We start from the raw sequence: 22,974 nt of genomic DNA on the forward strand, positions 1-22,974 counted from the left end.
TATAAGAGCACATAAGCCACACCCTCCAACTTCATTTTACTGAAAATCTTGGTCGCTACTGAGCCAAATGAGCGTTGAAGACTCAGAATGGGTGCATTCATCTGGTTATCACCCTGGAGCGGTGGGGTGGGGTGGGGAAAGTCTCTGCTTGGTAGGTAAGAAGCTACCTTATGCTGAAGTAAGACCTGCATCCCCCCTATTTCCTTTGATTGATAGTGGCTCTCCAAGGTTTCAGGCAGCCCTGATAGTTTTGCAGCCCTGCTACCAGTAGCGGCTTACTGGGTGGGACAGAGCCACTACTCTAACTTCCAGGCAGATGGGTTGCTGTTGCTTACTGGAAGGAGCAGGGAGTTTGGCAGGATGCAGATGCACTGACAGAGCCAATCCAGTGCTCCTCCTAGTGCATTGCACCACGCCAGCCTCCCCATGACATTGCCACTCTCCCTCCCGGCAAGCGCCAGTGAGCCACCTACCAGGAAGCTAGCACGGTAACTCTGTCCCACCCAGGAAACCGCTCTGCCTGCTACCCAAGATCTTTTTAGCCAGAGATGCCAGGAGGCGAGTCTGGGACCTTCTGCATGCAAAGTATGTGCTCTTCCACTGAACCTTATTTGGATAAAATACTGATTGAATCCACCAGCAAGTCCAGTGGTGTGTGATCTAACATTCAAGTATGTTGTTGATTTGGTCTGTGAAATTGTGCAAGTCCTTACACTTTAGTTTCCTAATCTCTACCTCCCCGTAGCTGGCAAAATTTTGCTTGTGCTTATAAATTGGTTTCTGGGCCCTTAGTGTTCAAGGCAAGACTGAAGTAACCTTAGTTGTTGTTTGGCATCCTTAGACTTTGATTTATCTACTCCTGCATGTTGCCACTCTTGCATCCTCTCCCTTCAATAGGATGATGAAGGCATCCACCCCTCTCTGAGATTACCCCATCACAATCGAATGGCTTATGGCGTAAGCCAAAACTGTTTCTGTGTCTGCTACTCCAGAGCTTCATTAGCCGAAGGGAGTGGTGGCCAGGCTGCACCATGTGTTCTTTACAGACAGATCTTGGATATGATAGCTGAGAGACACAGGCCAGACATGTTGTCATACACGTGCTCTAAGCATGCACTTCAAACAAAAGCCAATCAATCACTTCTCTGTTAGTGAAGTGGGGAGTTGAGCGTGTGGGCATGAGGATCAAAAGCAGGCCCATGGAGAGTACAGGTGGAGCCTTGTAGGTGGGGAAGTGTGACCCGATCTGCAGGAAAATGTCAAAGAACCCTTGCCATCCATCACCCAAAAAACCTGACCAAGAACAGAAGTTATGCATGTGTATTGCCAAAGGACTCGTTCAACAAAGAGCAGGAATGGTTCACGGTCTTTTGTTGGCTGGGGTGGGTGTTTGACAGGCTGCAAGGAAGCAAATAGTGGATGGTATTCATTGCAAGACCTATTTAGAGTAGACCCACTGAAGTGAATGGAGATGGTTAACTTAGGCTCATTGATTTCAGTGGGTTTGCTCTGAATAGGACTTAGTTGAGTACAGCCCAGTGTGCTGCCTGTTTGCCTTCAGTCTAGGCTGTGAGGAGGGGAGATTAAGGTGGAAGCTTAAGTACCCTCAAGTATGCATCCTTCTAGCCCTCATGCCTCCCCTCCAATAAGCCCCTTTAAACTGAAAGGGGGAGGTATTCTTTGCCATTTTAAGTACCTGGGGTGAGGAGGAATTGGCCTCAGAGAATGTGCATCCTCCTGGAATTCTTTCAACTCATTTACATTCTGTAAGGCAAATTGGATTCACTTCCAAGCGTGCATGGCTCTTAGTGGGTGGTGCACTCAGACGCACCTCCAAGGACACATTCCGTTGAAAACAATGCAGCATCTGCACTGCAGATCTGAGATGCTGTCTCCATTGCATTGTTTTCAATTGAATGCGCATTAGAAGCAATGCAATGCAAATATTATTTAATCTATGTGCATAGCACTTTACAAAGAGCAGGTATGAATCCTTACCCAGAGGGACTTGCTGTCTAAAATAGACACAGGGAAATGTTGGAATGTTTCCTCCGAGGAGCACAAGATGGTGTACAAACATGACTGGCCCGGGGTCACCCAGTAAGCTCCATCACTGAGCAGGGATTTAAACCCAGGTCTCCCAAGTCCCAGTCTGACACTGTAACAACTACACCATGCTGGCTCATTGAAAGTTATAGGGACTGGGGGTGGGTGGGATGTTCTAAAATCATCCCAGAAAAGGTGACCTTTGAGGATAGACTTAAGGGAAATAAAGGAGTTGGTTGTACAGAGGTGTTCAGGGAGGCAAAAGGGGTAGCAAGCGAAGATGGGTAGAGTTGTCTCAGGGAGCAGGAGACCTTTGCATGGCTGAGGATTGTGGATCTGGACAAACACAGGTCACAAGAAGGGGCATGTCAGATGTAGGTGGCTAGTATGTGCACCCAGATGCACATCACATGTATCTTGTATTAGCACAAACAGCACAGCCTTCTTACACAAGTATGTATTTGTTAATGTTTGTTGATCACCACTTAGTATTATCAGTTTTGTAAGATGGTGCTCATGTTGACACATGCTATATATTTTGAATTTCTCTGTTTTCTTTTAACTAGGATGTAATTAAGCCTAAGCTGGGCTTCTACCTTTTTTACATACATATTTAAATCTTTCTGGCTGTATCCAAAAAGCTCAGGACAGATTACACTGAATCTTTACCTCTATGTATCCTACCAACAGCCTTGTAGATTGTGTCAGGCTGAATCAATCACTTGCCCAAGATGCATCCACTCAATTGGTTTCATAGGTGAGCAATGAATTTGAGTCTTCCACATCAGAAGATGTTCTTTAGACTGTTGTCTACTAGTTATGCTCTCCAGGCTCAAAATGTTGTGTGCTCAGCAGTTGTCTTTGCAGCTAGGTAGCAAATGTTCTGAATGCATTTCCATACCCTATTCAAGTTCATAGTGTTGTCGCCCAGTATTTGCGTGTTCATTTTGCCACAATGATTCCTTTTGGACACAACCTGGCTTGGGCATGAATAAGTGCACAAAAGCTGAGAAGTGGGTTGGGAAATAAAATGTACTTGGAACATTACAATATTCTATAGTTTTGCTTCTGATCAATTTCACTTGTGTGACTGAAACAGGTTGTATTTTCTTGCATTACAATTTGTATTCTATGGAATGTAAATTGTAATGCAGTAAAATACAATAAGAAATAAAAAGCACTTAAAATCCAATTAAAAATCAGTATGGATTTTTAAAGCGGAAGCTTGCTGATTTCTGGCAATCCATGGACCACAGGTTGGGAATCCCTGACCTCAAAGACTTTCATCCCTTATATACTCAACCGATCACTGTGCTCTGCAGGCGAGGGCATCCTGCACATATCATCAAGAGGTCCATTCCACACAATATCAGGATCAGCCCTTTAGTGTGGCAACATGTACTCTTTGGAACTCCCTTCCATTACATATCACACAGGCAGCATCCTTGTTGTCTTTTCAGCATCTGTTTCCCCTTTCAACAAGCCATCTAAATGGATATTTTTATCCCAGTCAGTATCTGTATTGGACCTATGATTGGTTTTATATATGCAATGTTTTTTGCCTTTATACATGCAGTTGTTTTTATTTTGTGAAATAGCGTCTAGATGCTTCATAGGAAGCCATTCATAAATGAAATAAATATCAATAGTAGTAGTGTTACTACTGCTACTACTACATGTTTGCAGATCACACTTAGCCACACTACTCCAGCTGTCACTATACCAGATGAGAGTACAAGTTAATGGTGAAGGCAAAATGTTCTAACAGAGCAACAGTTCTTTTGATTATTGAAACTTGTATCTCATTTAGATCTTCCTCATTAATCTATTTATCTGTCTACATAATTTATATCCCACTTTCTGTCTCCAAATAGGCCCACCATAGCAGCAGACACTGAAGCCATGCACACACACACTATCTCATAAAATAATTTGGTATCCTCCTTTCTCCCCCCTCTCCCCAATCAAATGAACCTATGTTATCTTGTTTACCAAAGGTAAACAATGAAGGTCTCTTTTGGAGCCTTTTTTTCCGAGAGGGTGTTTTACATCTGAAGTGCAGCTGTTTAGAAAAGCCCTCCTCTTTTGTGCATAACTCTTCATCCTCAGCCTAGAATTCGCAAAGTGCTTGTGTTTGTTGCTGAACAGTAACATGTTGTTTTTTGGGGGGAGGGAGGAGCAGAAAAGAACTTTTGCTTTCAGACCTTGGTGGGAACATAACATGAAATGTTTACTGGATGCAGGTCTCTGGCTGAAGCTTTTAGCCCCACTGTACTTTAAGCCACACAGGAGAATAGCTGCAGTGTGCTGTTGAGGGCAGTCTTGTCAGCAAGAGTTAGTTGTGGCATTAAAGGATCCCTTATCCCCTTTTAATGAAAATATTTCATGTATGTTGGTAGGCATTGTTCTATTTACTTCCTCTCAAAACAAAAGTGAGGTTTTGACTCACCAGTCTTGTTCTTGCTCCTATTGAAAATCCAAAGATGGGTTACTCTAGTTGTCCTCTGTTGTTGTTGTTATTTAATATTATTTATTAGCCCTTCTGGGATCTCACGTTGACAGGAAAAGCTGGTTTGTATCTGAAAAGACAACTCTGATCTGCTTCCTGTATTCCTTAAGTTCATGCTTACGACCCTCCCCTTTCTAGTCCCCGGCTAATGTTGCAAAATCAGCCCCGTTGCCCTGTGCTCTACTTTCTGTATCAAGACTGGACTTGGTGCTTGGCCTGAGCCCATTCTGATCAGCTAAATGTGCACAATTGAGCGTTACGTATGAACATTTAGTTGTGATCTTTTGATATGGCCTTTGTCTTGCTTGTTACTTAATACAACAGAAGGAACATTTGGCCGTCCAGAAGTTGCTGAACTACAACTCTAACCTGCCCTAGCAAGCATGGCCAATGGCCAGGGATGCTGAGAGTTGTAGTTCAGCAACATCTAGAGCAGCCTGTCCCAATCAGTGTGCCTCCAGATGTTGTTGGACCACAACTCCCATCAGCCTCAGCCAGCATTGCCAATTGTAAGGAAAGATGGGAATTGTGGTCCAACAACATCTGGAGACACACTGGTTGGGAAAGGCTGATCTAGAGGGTCAAAGGTTCCTCACACCTGCTTTACAGGCTGCTGGGTCTGTAAGCTCCACTCTGGGCAGTCTTGTGGGTTCTCTCTCCCACCACTCCCACTGTCTGCTCAAGCTGCATTTTCCCCTCCACTTGGTAACTTGTTGCCCATTAATAAATATTAATTGCATGAATCCCCAACCAGCACAGTGATTTGCTCCTAGTGTGTATTTACCATGACAGTATCCTGCTTCAGATTCCAAAGTCAGCAATTAATATTTGAGTGATGAATATCAATTATTCATCCTACAGAGAGATGACTGCTTCCCTAGTTATCTGATGAAAGCAATAACGCAGATTTTTCAAATATTCTTATCACATGGTGGTTAAACAGTTTGACACAGAACACAATCAGTGAGTTCTCTGTTCCTCTATTTCTTACCATTCATTTATTTAAATTAAACTTTATAAGCTCCTTTTCCACTCAAAAGGGCTATCAAGGCAATGTACAAAAAAGCAGTAAAATGCAATTTCAAAAATCAGCAAGATTAAAGCAAGCAATCTTTCAATATTGATTAATTATGTTCCCCTCCCCCCCCAAAAAAAACCCCACACATAGTAGCAGAGGTTTCTTGAAACTGCTGGCTTTTGTGGTTGATTTTGCTCCTGTTTTTGGTCCATTGCTCTGATCTTTTATGGTCTTTGTTTAATATAAAAGACCCCAAACAATAAAACAGCAGCAAAATCAACAGCAAAAACCAGCAGCTTCAAAAAAAGAAAAAGTCAACCAATCAGATGGCCAGTATTAGGAGCATAAGAAGAGCCCTGTTGGAACTGGCCCATGGCCCACGTAGTCCAGCTTCCTGGTCTCACAGCGGCCAACTAGATAGCTATGAGAAGCCCACAAGCAAGACCCGAGTGCAACACCACTCTCCGCACATGTGATTCCCAGCAACTGATATTCAGAAGCAATCTGCCACCAAGAGTGGAGATAAAAGATAGTCATCATTGCTAGTAGCCATTAAAAGCCTGTCAAAATAAGAGTTTTCGTTAAGCATCTGAAGACCAATAAGAAAGGAGCAAAATGAGCCTCCTTGAAGAGGGAACTCCATGGTCATAATACTGCAACTATGGAAAGGTCCACATTCTGACCATTCAGACTTCTGATGATGGTAGGACATAGAGCAGAGCCTCTTCTGAAAGCTTCAACAGGCATATTCCACCATTCATTTCTTTCACCAGCAGTTTGTAAGGCCACTATTGGCAGCATTAAAGGGTGCATGTTAATAGGAAGCTATAATTTGGTCAGGCACTTGAGGCCGTGTTGTGAAAAGAGACCTCCTTTTCCAGGTCTGGGCTAATCATGTCAGCAATTTCCTAGCAAGGAAGATGATTGAGGACTACTGTGTCTAGGGTCTGAATGGAACCATAAATGTCCACAAAATCCTTGTTGATGTCTGCATTGGAACCACACAGAAGCACACATCTCCAACCTAATCTTGAATGCTTGGGGGGGGGCGCTATCAAATTCAGGTATCCAGTTGCAACTGGATACCTGAATTTGGTGCCCATTTCCCCATCAAATGAAGCTATGTTATCTAATTGGATCTATTTATTTATTTATTTATTTAACAAAATGTATATACCACTTGATTGTAATCAAACTTCTCAACGATTTACAAGAAGTACTAAAATCATCAATAAAACGAGCTAAAGCAAGTAATTAAAACATTTAAAAGACAATTTAAAATTAACAGTAGACTAAAAAGAGATTAAAACACATCAATAGGCTTGCTTAAAGAAAAATGTTTTAAGCAGGCACCGAAAAGCAAAGGCGTCTGACTGATGTTAGTAGGCACTGAAAGACTGATTTCTTCCAAGTGCAGTACGAGTATTACGTGGCACCTATAACAGTGCCAGTTCCACAGATCAAAGCAGTCGAGTGGGCACATGGGGGTAAGGCAATCCTGCAAGTAAACTGGTCCCAATCTCTTAAGGGCTTTATATACCTAAACAGATTGTTAACTACAGAAGCAGTTCTGCCATGGGATGAGATGTTAGGGAAGGTGTGAAATCTTGCTTTTGAGACTTTCAAGGAAAGCTTAGATAGGCTTCTATCATTGAAAACTTAGGTGCGAGGAGGGGATTGGACAAAGATAATATGCTCAATCACAAAACACATATCCCACAAGGAAATATTGTTGCTGCCTTCATGCCCTACCTGTAAACTTCATCAGCATATGGGTGGCCATTGTTAGAATCAGTTTCTGGACTAGATGGACCTTTGACTTGATCCAGCAAGGTGGTTCTTCTGAGCAACCTGATATGGGGCAGTCAGACTATAGAGGGGAAAGGAGCCTGTACTGCAAATATGGATTCATAGCTGTTTCTGCTTCCTGCCTTGGCTGCCGATGCAACCCAGGTCCATTCCTGCTTGTGTGTCTCCTTCTTTATGCCCCATCATTATACATTTTCTATAATAAATTGAACCTCTTCATAGGGGACTGTCGTTTAGTAGGATGGTTTTAGAACTGGCATGCATGTTTTGTGCAGTTTTCAGTTGCTAGTAATGTGATTTCAAGATTTTGTTTCTCACCGTCAACCCATGAGGTGCAGCAGGGTCGAAGTTTGTAACAGTTGCCCTTGTCATCCTGGATATTTGGTTTCAGCACTATATGGTCTTATACAAGCATGGCAGGAAAAAGTATTATAGGGCTATCACAATCTGTCAATGATCTATTCTTTCCTTAATAAAACTCTGTGGGGTTTTTTCCCTTTTCCTCTGTTTTTCTGGGCACTGTTACATCTTTCTTTTCCTTTTCCTTTTGTCTGACAGTGTCATCAGCAAAGTGGTGTCAACACCGGAGGCTAAACCATCTGCTCTTCTAGCTCGGCCCAAAACACCACCCCCTCCACCAGCACCAGCACCAGCTCCTATCCATGTAACCCCTCCTCCTCCTCCTTCGGTAGTTCCTCCTCTGCCTCCAGCCGCCATTTCCCCAGCTGTGATTCCACCACCATCTCCTGCAATGTCTGCTATGGGAGGATCCAAAGCTCCAGTACGGAGTGTGGTAACAGAGACTGTCAGTAATTATGTGGTATGTATATTAACGTATTTCATGTTAAACGTGTGTTGATTCAAATGTTGGAGCTTAAGTCCACCCATTTCTAACAAATCATTTCAATATCTTATATAAAATTTTGTTAACATGAAACTCTTAAGAGCTATTAATTCTTATGGTAAACTGAACTCAAATAATATCACAGTTAGCCCATGCTAAGTTTAGCTTCATTGTTATAAAATCAGTATGTATGTTCAGGGTTTGATGACCTCCTTCAAAATGCTTCATGCCAAGCTGATTAACATCTTTGGTTTTTAAGTTTGCACTTTGTGAATGAATGAAATATTATTTTGCTTTTAAGCACTTCCTAGGGTAAAGTACTCTTTATCCTAAATGATTTGGCGTTTGAGTGTTTAGCAATAGCCCACATGGCTTTTTAAAGAAAAACTCATTTGACATATCTCATATAGAAGTTACTTTGCAAATAATATGATTTTTAAAAACTTTTTCTTAATATACAAGGTCTTCAGTTTTTTAAATTCATAATACATTTTTAAAAAATATTCTCTCCATAGTTACAGTCAGAGTCTTCATTTTTCAATGACTGGTACAGTTTTACACACTGAGAATTTTAGGTGCATTGAAAGGATGGTGGTAATCTTTGGTTACAAAAGAAGATTCAGCAAGAATGTTTATTGTGAGTAAAATAGGAAATTTACTGAGGCTTGTTGGTAAATGTCCAAAACAAGCTATGTGAGGCAAGCATTCCTGATATTTACTGATAGTTGAAGGCTGACCAATCACCTGTGCCTGATGACCAGATTTTAGCCTTATTTCCATAATATAGTGGTAAAAGACCAACATTCACCATGACAGATTGGTAAAATCCCCAAAACAGATTTTTTTACATCTTGCATTCACCATTTACACCTGTTCCTTGATCAGTTGCAATAATGGTGGGACTGAAATTTCTTTATTTACCATAGACATTTGGGAGACCTTGAAATAACAAGTAAATATACAGATTTTTTATACTTAGCACTGGCCTTCTTTAAAGGCTTAAGAATTAACAGCAAATATGAACACTCACACTCCCTCTAGGATGCACCCCTTACCGTGGTGAGGGGGTTTGAGAGTGTTGAAGAAGCTGAGAGCAAAGCCGTCAGGAGTCTAGACCAAGAGGCTAGACTCCTAGCAGGGGCACCCAAGGCGGAATGGTCAAAGCTGAGACACCAGACTAAGATGCATCCAAACTCAGAGGAAGGCAATGGTAAACCACCTCTGAATATATCTTACCACAAAAACCCTATGAACAGAGTATCCAAAATGCAACACGAGATAGTGCTGGAAGATGAGACCCCCAGGTCAGAAGGCACTCAACAAGCTACTGGGGAAGAACAAAGGACAAGTACGAGTAGCGCTGTGGCTAATGACGCAGCTGGGTCAAAGCCGAAAGGAAGCCCAGAGGCTGATGCACACAGATGCAAAAGGAGAGTCCAGAGTTGTACGACGCACACAATAGGAACATGGAATGCGAGAAACATGAACCAAGAAAATTTAGAAATCGTCAAGCAAGAAATGGAACGTATCAACATTACAATACTTGGCGGGAGTGAATTAAAATGGATGGGAATGGGACATTTTCAATCAGGCAACTATAAAATATTTTATGCAGGAAATGAGAAATCAAGAAGAAACGGGGTTGCTTTAATAGTGAGAAGTGATGTAGCAAAAGCAATTAGGAGCTACAACGCAAGGTCTGGGCGAGTTATATCAATGAGATTAAATGGGAAACCTATTAACATAACCATCATCCAAGTCTACGCTCCAACGTCAAACGCAGAAGAAGAATTGGAGAGATTTTATGCAGAAGTACAGGAGGAAATTGATCACACACCAAAACAAGATATGATTATAATCATGGGGGACTGGAATGCAAAAGTAGGGAACAGAGAGGAATTGTGGGGAAATGGGGCTTAGGAGACAGAAATGATGCAGGAGAAAGACTTACTGAATTCTGTGAAGCCAATGATTTGTTTCTTGCGAACACATTTTTTGAGCAACCAAAAAGACGACCATACACGTGGACATCACCAGATGGTCGATATAGGAATCAAATTGATTATATAATTGGCAACAGAAGATGGAGAAGTTCCGTAAAGGTAAAGGTGTCCCCGCACTTATAGTGCGAGTCATTTCCGACTCTTAGGGTGACGTCTTGCGATGTTTACAAGGCAGACTGTATGTATGGGGTGGGTTTGCCAGTTCCTTCCCTGGCCCCTCTTTACCCCCCAGCGTATGCCGGGTACTCATTTTACTGACCACAGATGGATGGAAGGCTGAGTGGACCTCAACCCCTTCTACCGGAGATTCGACTTCCTCCTTCTGTTGGAATCGAACTCCGGCTGTGAGCAAAGCTTCGGCTGCGTTACCGCCGCTTACCACTCTGCGCCACGGAGGAAGTTCCATACTTGCTGCAAAAACAAGGAGCAGACTGCGGTACAGATCATGAACTGGTCTTATCGAATATCAGAGTAAAGCTAAAGAAGACCAACAAAGCAATCATAATGCCAAAATACAATTTAAATAACATCCCAGAAGAATATAAAGATCAAATAAGGAACAGGTTTGAGGCTTCCAACTTAGTTGACAGAGAACCAGAAGAACTATGGAGTGAAATCAGAGACATGATCAGGGAAGAATGCAAAAAGACAATACCTCCAGTTATAAAGAGAAAAAGACCTCAATGGATGACTGAAGAAACTCTTAAAATGGTCAAAGAGAGAAGGGAAGCAAAAGCAAAAGGAGATAGAAACACAGTCAGAACCCTAAATGCAACAATACAGCGACTAGTACGTAGGGATAAAGAGAACTATTACAATAGTTATTGTATAGAAATAGAAGAGGACAACGAAAAGGGAAGAACAAGAGCCCTATTCCAAAAGATTAGAGAAATGAAAGGGAAATTTAAGCCAAGAGTAGGGATGTTGAATAATCAACAGGAGAACACACTGACTGACAGAGATGAAATAAAAGGAAGATGAAAGCAATACACTGAAGAACTCTATAAAAGAGATGCCAGGATGACAGATTCATTCATGGAGGAACTGTATGATTGTAAATTGTATTTTGTAAATTGTATTGTTTTATTGATATATTTTATATTGTATTTTTATATTTGTGTTGGATTTTTTTGTAAGCTGCCTTGAGGGCCTTTGGCCGAAAGGCGGGGTAAAAATAAATAAATAAATAATGGATTCCTGAGAGTACAGTTCTGATGTGTTTAAAAACAAACATTTAACACACACACCCCAGGGTTGCACTTTGATCCCATTGAAATCATTTGCTAGTTGTGACTAACTTTTCACATTTATTTCAGTAGGGTGTAAGTGCAGCTAACCTGCTCTAGATCCAATCCATCATTTAAAAAAAACAACAGCAGAAATATTAAAGATTAAATTATCACTAAGATAAACCCTAAATGTATTGTTTTCCAAATCTTAGGATTTCAAGAATACATCTCAAGGTTTTAGCAAATGACAACAACTCTCTTCCCTAGGTGCCATATTAACCTGTCATACAATCTCTGGCCCGAAATACATCTGCAATAAAGTAGGTTAAAGTGACTCAGAGAAGGGAAATAGAAAATAGGAACATGAAAGAGAAAGGAAGTTCCCTCCCCCTTTCATAAGTGAACAACTGAACCACAGGAGGAATGATTGGCCTGTTTATAGCCGAACAGGAAGCTTGAGGTAAGGATTTAGCTCCAATTCAAATCTTAATCACAAAACCACCATCTTGGTCAGAAAGCACTTTGCTGAAATACAGCAGTGGGACACGAGTCTCTGTTTTTATTTCTTCTCATTCTGTGAAACGGGAATGAAAATTTTGCAAATCAGTCCTTTGTAACTGATCCATGTTTGCCTTTGATTAGAAAGGTCCAAGTTGTCCAATGTTTCCATAATGCAACTAGCTGAGCTAGTTTGCTTAAAATCAATAGTGAAATTTCTGTATGTGATCCAGCAGACTATTAGTTCATTTCAAGAGTGGACTTTTTATCTTTGCAAAAAATAGTTGTAGGTATTCATTCCATAAAGCCAAAGTCCCCTAAATTACAGTGACCTCAGCTGATTCCTTTACCTTATGTTGCCAAGGACATTCATTCTAATAGTCAAAAGGATGGCTCTCTGGGTGCTTGTGTGCGTGCGTGTGTAGTTACTCTCATTATTGGAGATACCATAGCTTAGTTGTAGAGCGCTAAAGGTTCCTGCTTACAGTCCCAAGTAAAAGGCTCTTAGGAAGCAGAATTGGGAATGGCCTCTGCAATGCCAGTTACAGGAAACTGTATTGGACCAGATCAGGAATGGAGAACCTGTGACCCTCCCCCCCCGTTGTTGGACTCCAACTCCCATCATCCTTGACCATTGGTCATGCTAGCTGGGGCTGATGGGGGTTGGCGTTTAACAGGATCTGGAGGAGGGCCACAGGTTCCCTGTCCCTGGGCTAGATGGATCACTGTCCCTGGACTAGATGAATTAAGTATAAGGCAACTTTTTCTGATTGTATGTCTCACCTTTCTTCCATCATGGAGACCAAGTTCTCATACATTGAGTTCCCAGGAGATTTCCCATCCAGGCATTGACCAGACCCAGGCCTGCTTAGCTTCAAGCAAGGTGGTCGCCTCATGTGCCTTCATTTATATCCTGCCTTTTGCTCTAAGCAGCTTGAGACAGCGTATGTGATTCTGCCTCCTATTTATCCTCACAGCAATTCTGTGAGGTAGGGCCAGGTGAGAGATATTATCTGGCCCAAGGTCACCCACTGATCTTCATGGTGGAGAGTGGATTTAAATCTCTCTCCCCCCCAGTTCTGCTCCAGTGCTCGGAGGTCCAAGTAGTGGGGTTTTCTTTTTCCAAATGATAACAACACCTTTTTTGTGTACATCTACATAAGCATTTTAAATCCCCCAAGTTGTAAAATAAAGCAACCATGAGTAAGGCGGTTTGTATAGCAAAAGCGAAAGACCAAAAGCTGTCTGTGTGTGTCCATAACTGTAGCCTTATTTCTAGCATGTAGGTTTTTCATACAGGTTTTAAAGTCAGCTAAGTCTAAAAATGACTGATTTGTGTGATTTCTGTCAGATACTTATTTTGTAAATACTTGTTTGGTAATGTATCCTATAATTTTTTTCTTTAGATTTTCTTCAGAGTTTTAGCCCTCCCATTTTGCAGTGTTTGTGTAAAAATTAATGGCATAAGATTTGGGAAGCACATTTACATGTGCTATAGAAATTGCTTGAAACAGTCTGCTGTTGACACAGTCCCAGGGCACGTCATGCCAGAAATGTTGAATCCTTAATGTACAGCCATATTGAATGGAAGAGGCAGATTGTACCAATCTGTTGCTGAATACTGTAAACCTTCTACCTTCTCTCTTTTTCCGTTTACCCTTCAGTAAATGGAGCTGTGGCATAAATGTCAAAGGAATGGAAAGTTACTCAGTAACAATTTTTATACCCTTGATCTTATCAGTTAGTTGAGCTGGAAGGGTTTGGCTAATAAGTAATAACACAGCAATACATGCACCCTGCACTGTATATATTAAGGGCACGTCATCAAGATTGTCTTCTGAAGTGGAAGGAGGGGCTGATGGTTTAGCCCTGTGCAGCTTGAGGTTAAAGCATCTTAGTGCCCTCACCATCATCAGTCCCTGTTTGTGAAGCACTTGAACAACTGAAGTAAATGAATGAGGGGTGTGTGCGTGTCTGTTTAAGTCAAGAATACATCTTTTGAGAGACAAATATCAAAGTATACCCCCAAACCGTTAATGGCACTTCTGCACCCCCCACAAACCAGATATTTCAACTGCGCGCACACAGCTCAAGTTACCAGATGCAAAGATAAAGGGATGGCAATTCTTTATGGGTAGAACTACTTCCTGACTTACAGAAGACCCACCACCCAGACCTTCTCTTTCATGAGTGTGACAGGCAGTGTTGCCCTGCACAGCGTTCCATCCCATTTACAGAGCTTATTGGTCTCTGCTGGCCAGGATTGTGAGATAAAATGTCTGTCCCACGTTCCCGCTGTTAGTTGCAAGGTGGAGGTGAGGAGTCCTATTTTTAGACTTTTCTAATAATCAGAATATCTTGGGCTGTGTATGCAGCAAATTTCTACTTTCTAGGTGCTGTGGAAGTACTGTAACTATTTTGGGTATTCTTTGATACTCCTCTCTCAAAAGATGTATACTTTAAAAGGGGACGGGGAACTCAGATTTTGTCATGATCAGGTTGCCTGCATGTGTTCAGCTTCCTAAGTCATGTGGAAGCACAAAACAGTTTTGTATAGAAACAAGTTTATAGGAGGGAGGTGTACGTGTGCATTCATATATTGTGCCAATGTAAATAGAGTGTGTTGGCATGTAATCTGCTCTCCAGTTAATGCAGCCAATTACTTCCCAAAGCTTTTAGCTGCTTTTTTTTTCAACCCCCAAACCCATCAATATCTCTCTGCCCTCTTTATGCCAGATCCGAGACGAATGGGGGAACAAGATTTGGATCTGCCCTGGCTGTGAGAAGCCGGATGATGGCAGTGCGATGATTGGCTGTGATGACTGTGATGACTGGTATCACTGGTAAGTGCTTCAAGCCTGCCTGTCTCTTGTCAAGCTGTGGAATATTTCTCCTTAATTTCTTCTTCTCTTATATGAAGCAGGCAGTATTTTCACCTACGTATGATTTTGGCTATTTACAATGTGATGGTTCCATTGTCCCAGTCAGTGGTGCTCAGCTACGATTTTTAAACAAACAGGCTTGTTACCAGGGACAGAGTTAAGAGATGTGTGCTGGCTGTTCAAACTGTGTGCAGTATTGAACTCCCTTCACAAGGCCACTGATATGGCTGGGATGTGAAGCTACTGGAACTTCCTATTCCTTTGCTTAAGCAAATCTCAGGAGTGTTTTTTTCAGCAACAAAATTGGACCTGTTCCACAAGTTGTGTGACTTGCTCAATTAACTGATGTTCTTAGCCATCCTACATATTTAGAGTTATAACTCACACACACACACAAAGGGTACAAAAGAAATCTAAAACTTTTTTAAAACCAGTGTCATTTCCTGTGTTCTAAAATTAAGAGGATCCAGTGCTCTAAATTGTGCATGTGTGTTTAAAGGATTATACTAAAAGGGCAGTAGGGCCCAGTTAAAATGAATTGGGGGGTTGCAGTGTTGTACACACAAGGAATTGGGAACCTAAATGGCCAAAACGAGAGAGACAGACCTTAAAATGTGCTAAGAAAAATCATAATTATTTGCAGACACTCATTTTGACTATAACATACTCCTGATAATGAGCAACTGCAAAACTATTCACAAAATACAGTTCAAGCCAGGTGACATAAATATAATACATTAAGATTATATACAGCTAACAGAGAGGGGGAGCCTCACCGTAAGCCATTCAGTATCTTATTTTATTCATAGCCCTAGAAGGTTTTGAAAAGAGAGGAGTATATAAGAAAATTATCAAAGGTCTGTGAGATGCCATTTTGTGAAATTGTGATTGGTCATAATGGAACCCAGGTATCATTCCTTTATTATACTCTTTACTGTAAACAGTACTCCATAATGCAAAGTCCTGTTGTTGTTGTTGTTTCAAATAACAATGGAGTCATTGTCAAGTCTAGCATGATCTCTTTTTTTTAACCTGTGTTTTAATTTGAGTGTGGCTGACCCAAGTTTTGGATCAGTGAGATTTTTCCCCCCTAGTGTAAGTGGGTTAGATCTGCAATTCAAGCTTCTGTCGATTAATCACAGAAAGTAGAGCTTGCAACCCAAGTTTAAAAATGACAGCAGGTGCTGTGCTTGTTGGGAACCTTAATCCATTTTCTTGTATTTGTCTGTGTGTTGTCAAACACGTAGGCTTTGCGTCGGAATTACGGCTGCTCCCCCAGAAGAAATACAGTGGTTCTGCTCCAGATGCGCGAGCAAAAAGAAAGATAATAAAAAACACAAGAAGTGGAAACACAAAGCACACTGAAGTCACTGCGGAGTTCTGTCAGACTGTTGCTTCAGCACTCCTGCCCTGACTTCTTTTGTGGTGGGATTCTTCCACCTCACCCATCGCCGTCAAGTTTTGAGGATTGATGTTTCTTGGGAGAATCAGGAACAAACATACACAATCCACCCTGAGCTGGCTTTTTTTCCCGTCCTCCTCCTTCATCAAATGGTGTTGGCCTTGATAGAGAATTTTTGTCTGCCATGAACTCACCGGCTGAAGAGCAGGGAGCTGAGAAGTCTAGAGCCCGAGGAGGAGGAGGCTCTGTCCGTCGGCCACAGCAGTGACACTTGTAAATATTGCTGCCTTCTTCCAGTTGCTTTTTTTTTTCCTCTTTGGAGTCTGTTCTTTGAGGAATAGGAGGGACTCCCGAATGCAAGCGACTGTCCTTTGGGAGCCACTCGAGTGATTTCTGTGACTCCCAGCCTCCTCTTTTCACATAGCCAGATAATCATTAATGACATGGGGTGGGGCAGCTTGCTGGTAAATATTTTTCTGATAAGAATATATGAAAACTTTTCATGTTGCTCCCTCATTTCCTCCTCCTCCTGCCCCTTCCTTGATTTTTAAGACCTAACATTAATAAACATGCTTGAGCTTTTTGTGAAATAACTTCTATTTTTTTAAAGAAAAACAGAAAAGTTTCTATTGTGGCCATTTTACTTTCTTAGTGTGTGTGTCTGGATTTTTTTTTGGTTGGTTGGCTGGTTTTGTTTTTTGCGCTCCTTCAGTCTCTTAATAATATAAGACAAATTCTTTTCCCCGTGTCCCTCCCATTTGAGTTTATTCTGTCGTCTTCTCTCTGTTGCTAGTTCATTTCACTGGTGCGTCCAAGTGCTTCACATGAATAGGTTTTTACTCAAGTAGATTTCTATGAGGTATTGTTGAGTTATTTTCAAAGATTGCAACAGGGTAATTTTCATTATTTTTTAATGTAGAGCTTAACAGTTTCTAGACTTCTGCAAGCATATATGGAGGGAGAGAGGCTAGAAAATGCTTACCCTAATACACCTTATCTTCAGAGTTGCTTTACAAGTTATGTTTTAAAGATATTCTCTGTTGAGTCATTTATGTACCTATAGATACTTGCAGATGTGAGAATGCCCTTTGGGTTTAAATGGCAAAATCCATGCACGGTGGCGACAATCGTGAATGGTGCATCTGTGCATTTCAGTGACCAGGTTTTTCCTCGATGTCCACAGAGCCAATGCTTGAGAAAGGACTGGGCCTTCACTTCCTTGTATATTCTGAGGAAATGTAGTTATTTAAACACACATACACCCTTTGCAATAGATAAATACCATGCATGAGGTTTACCATTAAAACACAGAGTTTTGTGGTGTTTTGTAGCAGAGTTTTAAAAAGTGAGGTGTGAAGGAACTGAATGATGCTTGTAGAAGATTACACAGGATGAAGAATAAACTCGTTAAACTGAGGATGGGGGGGGGTGTCCTCTCTTTCCTTTCATGTGTCCTGGGAAGGCCAGCCATCTTGACAGGCCAGCGTTCAGGTCCTTGTTCCAGGATAAATCAGGGGTAACCTCTCCATCACAGGCAGTACCTGAACTGTGTCCCTGGCTAGTGTCTGCGCACTGCTTCACTGAACCTACCATGTCCTCTATAATCTTCATAAAGTTGCCGGGAGGGGAGGGAGAGGCATACATCCTTGCAGTGCCAAGAGGTTGTCCCAGCAACTTCCCAGCTTTCTCTCCAACCTAGAAGCTGAATGTGACATGTTGTGAAGATCAACTGTGGGGGAGGTCTTAGGCATGCATCCTCTTTCTGAATTGCATGTGCTGCACGAGCTCTGAGATAGCAGAATGATTTGCAGCACAGCACATATTTCTTGGCGACCACAGTTTTAAATAATGTCTGCTACAGTATTCTGTATATAAAGCCCAAGTGCCAGAAAGTACGTCAGCTGTGCAAAAGCAGAGTTTACCAAATTTAATAGTAGCAAAAGAAGTTTAAGCTGGGATCACCTCCCTATTTCCAAATTGTTGTAAGTCTGTTGACAGACTTCACCGCATTCATATTTCCTTGAGTCAACATAGGAACCACCCTTTTCCTGCTTTTGAACTGTAATTGTTTTGTGAACCTTTTACATACATGCATTTTTAAAAAATGCAAAGACAGTGTGTTCATAAGGTGTGTGTTATCTATGTTCCTTGTCAGAGAAGAAGAAAACTTCGTTCGCCATAAAACTTGTAAACAATGCTGGATATTTTACTGCATTTCCTGAAGAGGAAAATAAACAATTGTAAAAATGTGAATCTTGCTTTACATTTAAGGAAGTATAAACAAGACTTGCTGCTTTGCTTTTCCATAAGAAACAGGCTTCTCCCTGGGTCAGGAATCTTGGTGCAATTTGTATCAGTTAGCCCTGGTTTTTCCATTAATATCCCACCATGAAAAAAAAATTAAATCCCTCCCACTTTTGTTGGCAGACTCCACCACCATCACCCCTTTGTTGCTAAAGGGTGACACTTGCCACAAAAAGTGGGCAGAGTCATGGCCTAAGTAGCACCATCACTCAAATGCCAGACACACATGTTCCTTTCCTTTAATGGAAGGACTCCTTCTTTTGGAGAAAGCTTTTTCAGTCTGGAGGAAGGGAACCTTTGCATACAACCCAAGAGAAATTTCAGCTAACCTGTGGTCCAAAAAAAAAGCACAGATGACAAACTTGGATGGGTGCAAGGGCCAGATTTCCTCCCCACTAGACATACAAAGGCAACACCCAAACTTAAGCCCCATCTACACTATACCACTTTAAACAGGCATGGCTTCCCAAAACGAATCCTGGGAACCCCTATTCCCCTCTGACAGAGCTACAATTCCCAGAATTCCCTGGGAAAGGGGATTAAAACACTTGGGAATTGTAGCTCTCTGAGGGGAAAGGAATCTCCTAACAACCGTCAGCATCCTTCACAAACTACAGTTCCCAGGATTCTTTTGGGGGAAGCCATAATTAATTTTAATTTATTGGATTTATTGGATTTCCTAGTCGCCCATCTGGCTGGCCATCCAGCCACTCTAGGCAACGTACAAAATGAACAAAATAACACAAAATGACACACCAATACAGTAACATTAAAATCTAAAAGCGATAATGATAAAATCTAACCCACCCCAAAGGCCTGCCTGAAGAGCCAGGTTTTCATGGCCCGGCAGAAACTCATTGTAGAGGGGGCCTGGCGGAGATCATTTGGAAGGGAATTCCATAGGGTGGGGGCCACAATTGAAAAAGCCCTCTCTCTAGTCCTCACCAGTCTAGCTATTTTGACTGGTGAGATAGAGAGAAGGTCTTTTGAGGCCAATCTTGTTAGGTGGCATAGCTGATGATGCTGGAGGAGCTCCTTCAGATAGACGGGGCCAAAACTGTGTAGGGATTTAAAGGTCAAAACCAACACCTTGAATTGGGCCCGGCAAGCAACTGGTAGCCAGTGCAACTCTCTGAGCACTGGAGTTATGTGATCTCACCGGTGGCTGCCTTTAATCAGGCCACCGCTGCGTTCTAAACCAGTTGCAGCTTCCGGACCGTTTTCAAGGGTAACCCCATGTAGAGCGCATTACAGTAGTCAAGGTGAGAGGAGACCAGGGCATGTACCACCGATGGGAGCAGATGATTGGGAAGGTAGGGGGGCAGCCTCCGTATCAGATGGAGTTGATAAAGTGCTGCCCGGCTCACAGCCGAGACCTGAGCTTCCATGGACAGTTGGGAGTCAAGAATGACCCCGAGGCTGCGGACCTGGTCTTTCAGGGGCAGTTGTACCCCACTGAGGACCAGGTCCAAATCCCCTAACCCTCCCTTGTCTCCCACAAGCAGTACCTTGGTTTTGTCAGGGTTCAGTTTCAGCTTATTCCTTCCCATCCAAGCACTCACCGACTCCAAGCACTTGGACAGGGTTTCTACAGCCAACCTCGGTGTTTAAAGTGGTATGATACCGCTTCAAATGTATACTGCAGATGGGGCCTTAATGCAGCAATAAAATGCCATTCAGACACAAAACTCCACCCGTTGGACACAAGCAAATACTGGGAAGAAATAGAAATTATTGTGCCAATGTTGGCAAATATATTCTTTTACATGTCCGGTATTAATATTGTACTAAGATATTATTAGGGACACACCCAGTACCTTGCTTCAGCTTGCCACTTCTGCCCCCCCCAGCTGTAAATGCTAGCCATTTTCTGCCAGAGCACCTTCCTTTGCTTGCCCAGGGCCATCTCTAGGTTTGCTGGAGCCCTCAGCAAACCATACTCCCCCCCCCCATCTGAGCTGGGTGGCCAGGAGCCACCATTTATATTTCCTACAATGCTCCTGAGTGATGCTATGCTAGGGGCATTGTGGGAAATTTAAGTGATCGCTGGTAGGCACAGCCTTTTGCTATTGTTCAAGGTGCTTGGACAGGCATGGGGGGGGCTACCAGAATTCTGTGGCCATGGCAGTCGCCTGAGGCTGTCGTCTGCTGACACCCAGCCTGTACTTGCTGTACTCTTTCATCTCTCTCTCTATTGCTAACCTGGAAGAAATGGTGAGGGGTAGTAGCATCCATTGGTCCCCTGCAAATCTAACCGTATCTTCGTTGAACTGCTGACTTTGTCCTTTCTGAATGTATCAATATGTTTTGTAAATTGGTTTCTTCCTCCCCTCCAACCCCAAAAATGTTTTGTATAATAAGTGGAGGTTTGTTGCAGCATAAAAACGAAACACTATTAAAATGCAACAATAGAGTCCCATGTAACATTAAGGCCAGAGCTAAAAATAAACATTTTTTTAAAAAGCAACGGTACACAATAAGATTTATAATAAAAGAAAGATTTAGTACCAAATCATATATCATATAAAATCTAAGTAATTATGTGTTACCCAAAAGAAGAATAATCAAGTAAAATACAAAAACTGAATAGGAAAAAGGGGAAAGAACAAAGATAGACAAAAATGAAGAAAATGTTTGCAGCTTTACATCCTTGATGAAATTATTAGTTAAATGGAAAATGGACACATTAAAATCACAGAGCAGGAGATTTGGATTGGGCGGAGTGTCCACACAAATGTGTATATTATTGAAAATAATAATATATGTCACTGAAATAAGGTGGGAAACGGCACTATATTAAGGGGAATTGATTGCAAAAATATGTATATTAGGAAAAATTCACAGATTTGTCCATCCATAGGTACTCAATCTTCTTTACTTCTCCAATGGTGGGCAAGTTTGGTTATAAGGGCTGCCTCCCACACCTTTTCATAAAGTAAACAATCTTAACACAACTGACTGGCTACATCATGTTAACTCCCTACAAAGTCCTGGGTGAAGACGTATATCTACAACCGATGCCAAAAGCTAAACAGATTATGCCACTTGTATCTTTTTACCCTTGCTGTACACCACTTAGAGACTACAGTGTTAAGCAATATGTAAATTATTTAAATAAATAAAAATTCCCTGAACAAAGTACCACCATGGAGAAGGTCCTGTCCCATGTCACTTCTCAGTGTTCTTCAATCACTGGTGGGAAAATTAGAAGGTCCTGCCCTCCAGATCTTAATGGGTATCAACTTTCTTGTCATGAAGAAGGTTCACTGCCACAGGTTACATTGGAGACCCCTAAAGGATCTAATAAGGCATTTTTTTGACACCTCAGTTACAGCAGGGTCTTTTTCCTATTCAGTCTGCAGTGGTGTTGCCCAGATTCAACTTGGCCACCTTGGGGGAGCACTAGGTCTTGTCTCTGTTTGTTCTAACATCCTAACTAACATGTTCACAACTGGTTCTGAAGGCCACCACCAGAACCGGCTGTTCTGGAAATGGAGTGAATACATCTTGTTGGGAAGGTCCTGTGTGTTTTGGACATCTGCTAATCTGCATGTGCAGACTCCAACACCAGGTCCAGAACTTTAACACCCCAAAAATTCTTTTATCAACAAAATAGGTTTGTTTGTTTATAAAAGTATTTATATACTGCCCTCTCACAAAATATCATGCAGGGCACAGAAATATTAAAAAAAACCTTTAAAAAATTAAAAGCAGAACAATCATTAAAATGACTAGCTACGCAGGAAAGTTTCAAACATCTGCATAGGCTGTTGGTATTTCTTTTTTAAGTGTTAAAATCAAAAGTAAGGATGCGTGCCAAATCTCTGCCAGAAGAGTGTTCTACAGCATGGGACTGGTGACCCCAAATTCCCAACTTCTGGTTGAGGCCACTTGGGCCTCTGTTACACAGGGGAGAACTAACAGCGCTCTTCTGGATGATCTCAGGCTGGGATATAAGGGCTCAGGCAATCCTTAAGGTGTCCTGGACCCAAGTTGTTCATGTTTCTACTCAGTATCACTGCCAAGAGATGCAAGCGATGCCTGTGAAAAAGCCAGAGGGGGCTTAGCAGGGACTGCTAGGCCTGAGGCTTCATAAGAGGAGCCCTGCTAGATCAGAAGGTTCCTCTAGTCCAGCATCCTGTTTCCACAGTGACCCACCAGATGTCTCCAGGAAGCCCCCAATTGGCATGAAGCCCCTTACCCCCTGTTGCTCCCCCTAACTTCTCTTATTTATTTATTTATTTATTTATTACATTTATACCCCGCCTTTCTTTTCATGAAACCCAAGGCTGCTTACATATGGTTCCCAGGTGGTCTCCCATCCAGGCACTGACCACACCTGACCCTGCTTAGCTTCAGCAGTTGTTATATGTCTTCAAGTCGATTGAGACTTAGGGCGATCCTATGAATCGGCGACCTCCAAGAGCATC

General features: G+C 42.0%; 1 protein-coding gene across 3 annotated transcripts in view; it reads left to right on the forward strand.

Moving 5' to 3' along the window:
* LOC133390207 (transcription initiation factor TFIID subunit 3-like) overlaps positions 1-18,493 on the forward strand; it is an 87,655-nt gene extending 69,162 nt beyond the window's left edge. For all 3 annotated transcript variants that reach the window (XM_061638299.1, XM_061638300.1, XM_061638301.1), the window contains exons 4-6: positions 7,941-8,202; positions 14,693-14,799; positions 16,086-18,493. In XM_061638299.1, coding sequence (XP_061494283.1) covers positions 7,941-8,202; positions 14,693-14,799; positions 16,086-16,203 — 487 coding nt within the window. In that variant the 3' untranslated portion in view covers positions 16,204-18,493. The remainder of the gene's footprint in view (positions 1-7,940; positions 8,203-14,692; positions 14,800-16,085) is intronic.
* Positions 18,494-22,974: the final 4,481 nt, after the last annotated feature.

Source organism: Rhineura floridana, chromosome 8, assembly GCF_030035675.1.
Source record: "Rhineura floridana isolate rRhiFlo1 chromosome 8, rRhiFlo1.hap2, whole genome shotgun sequence".
Classification (NCBI taxonomy): Eukaryota; Metazoa; Chordata; class Lepidosauria; order Squamata; family Rhineuridae; genus Rhineura; species Rhineura floridana.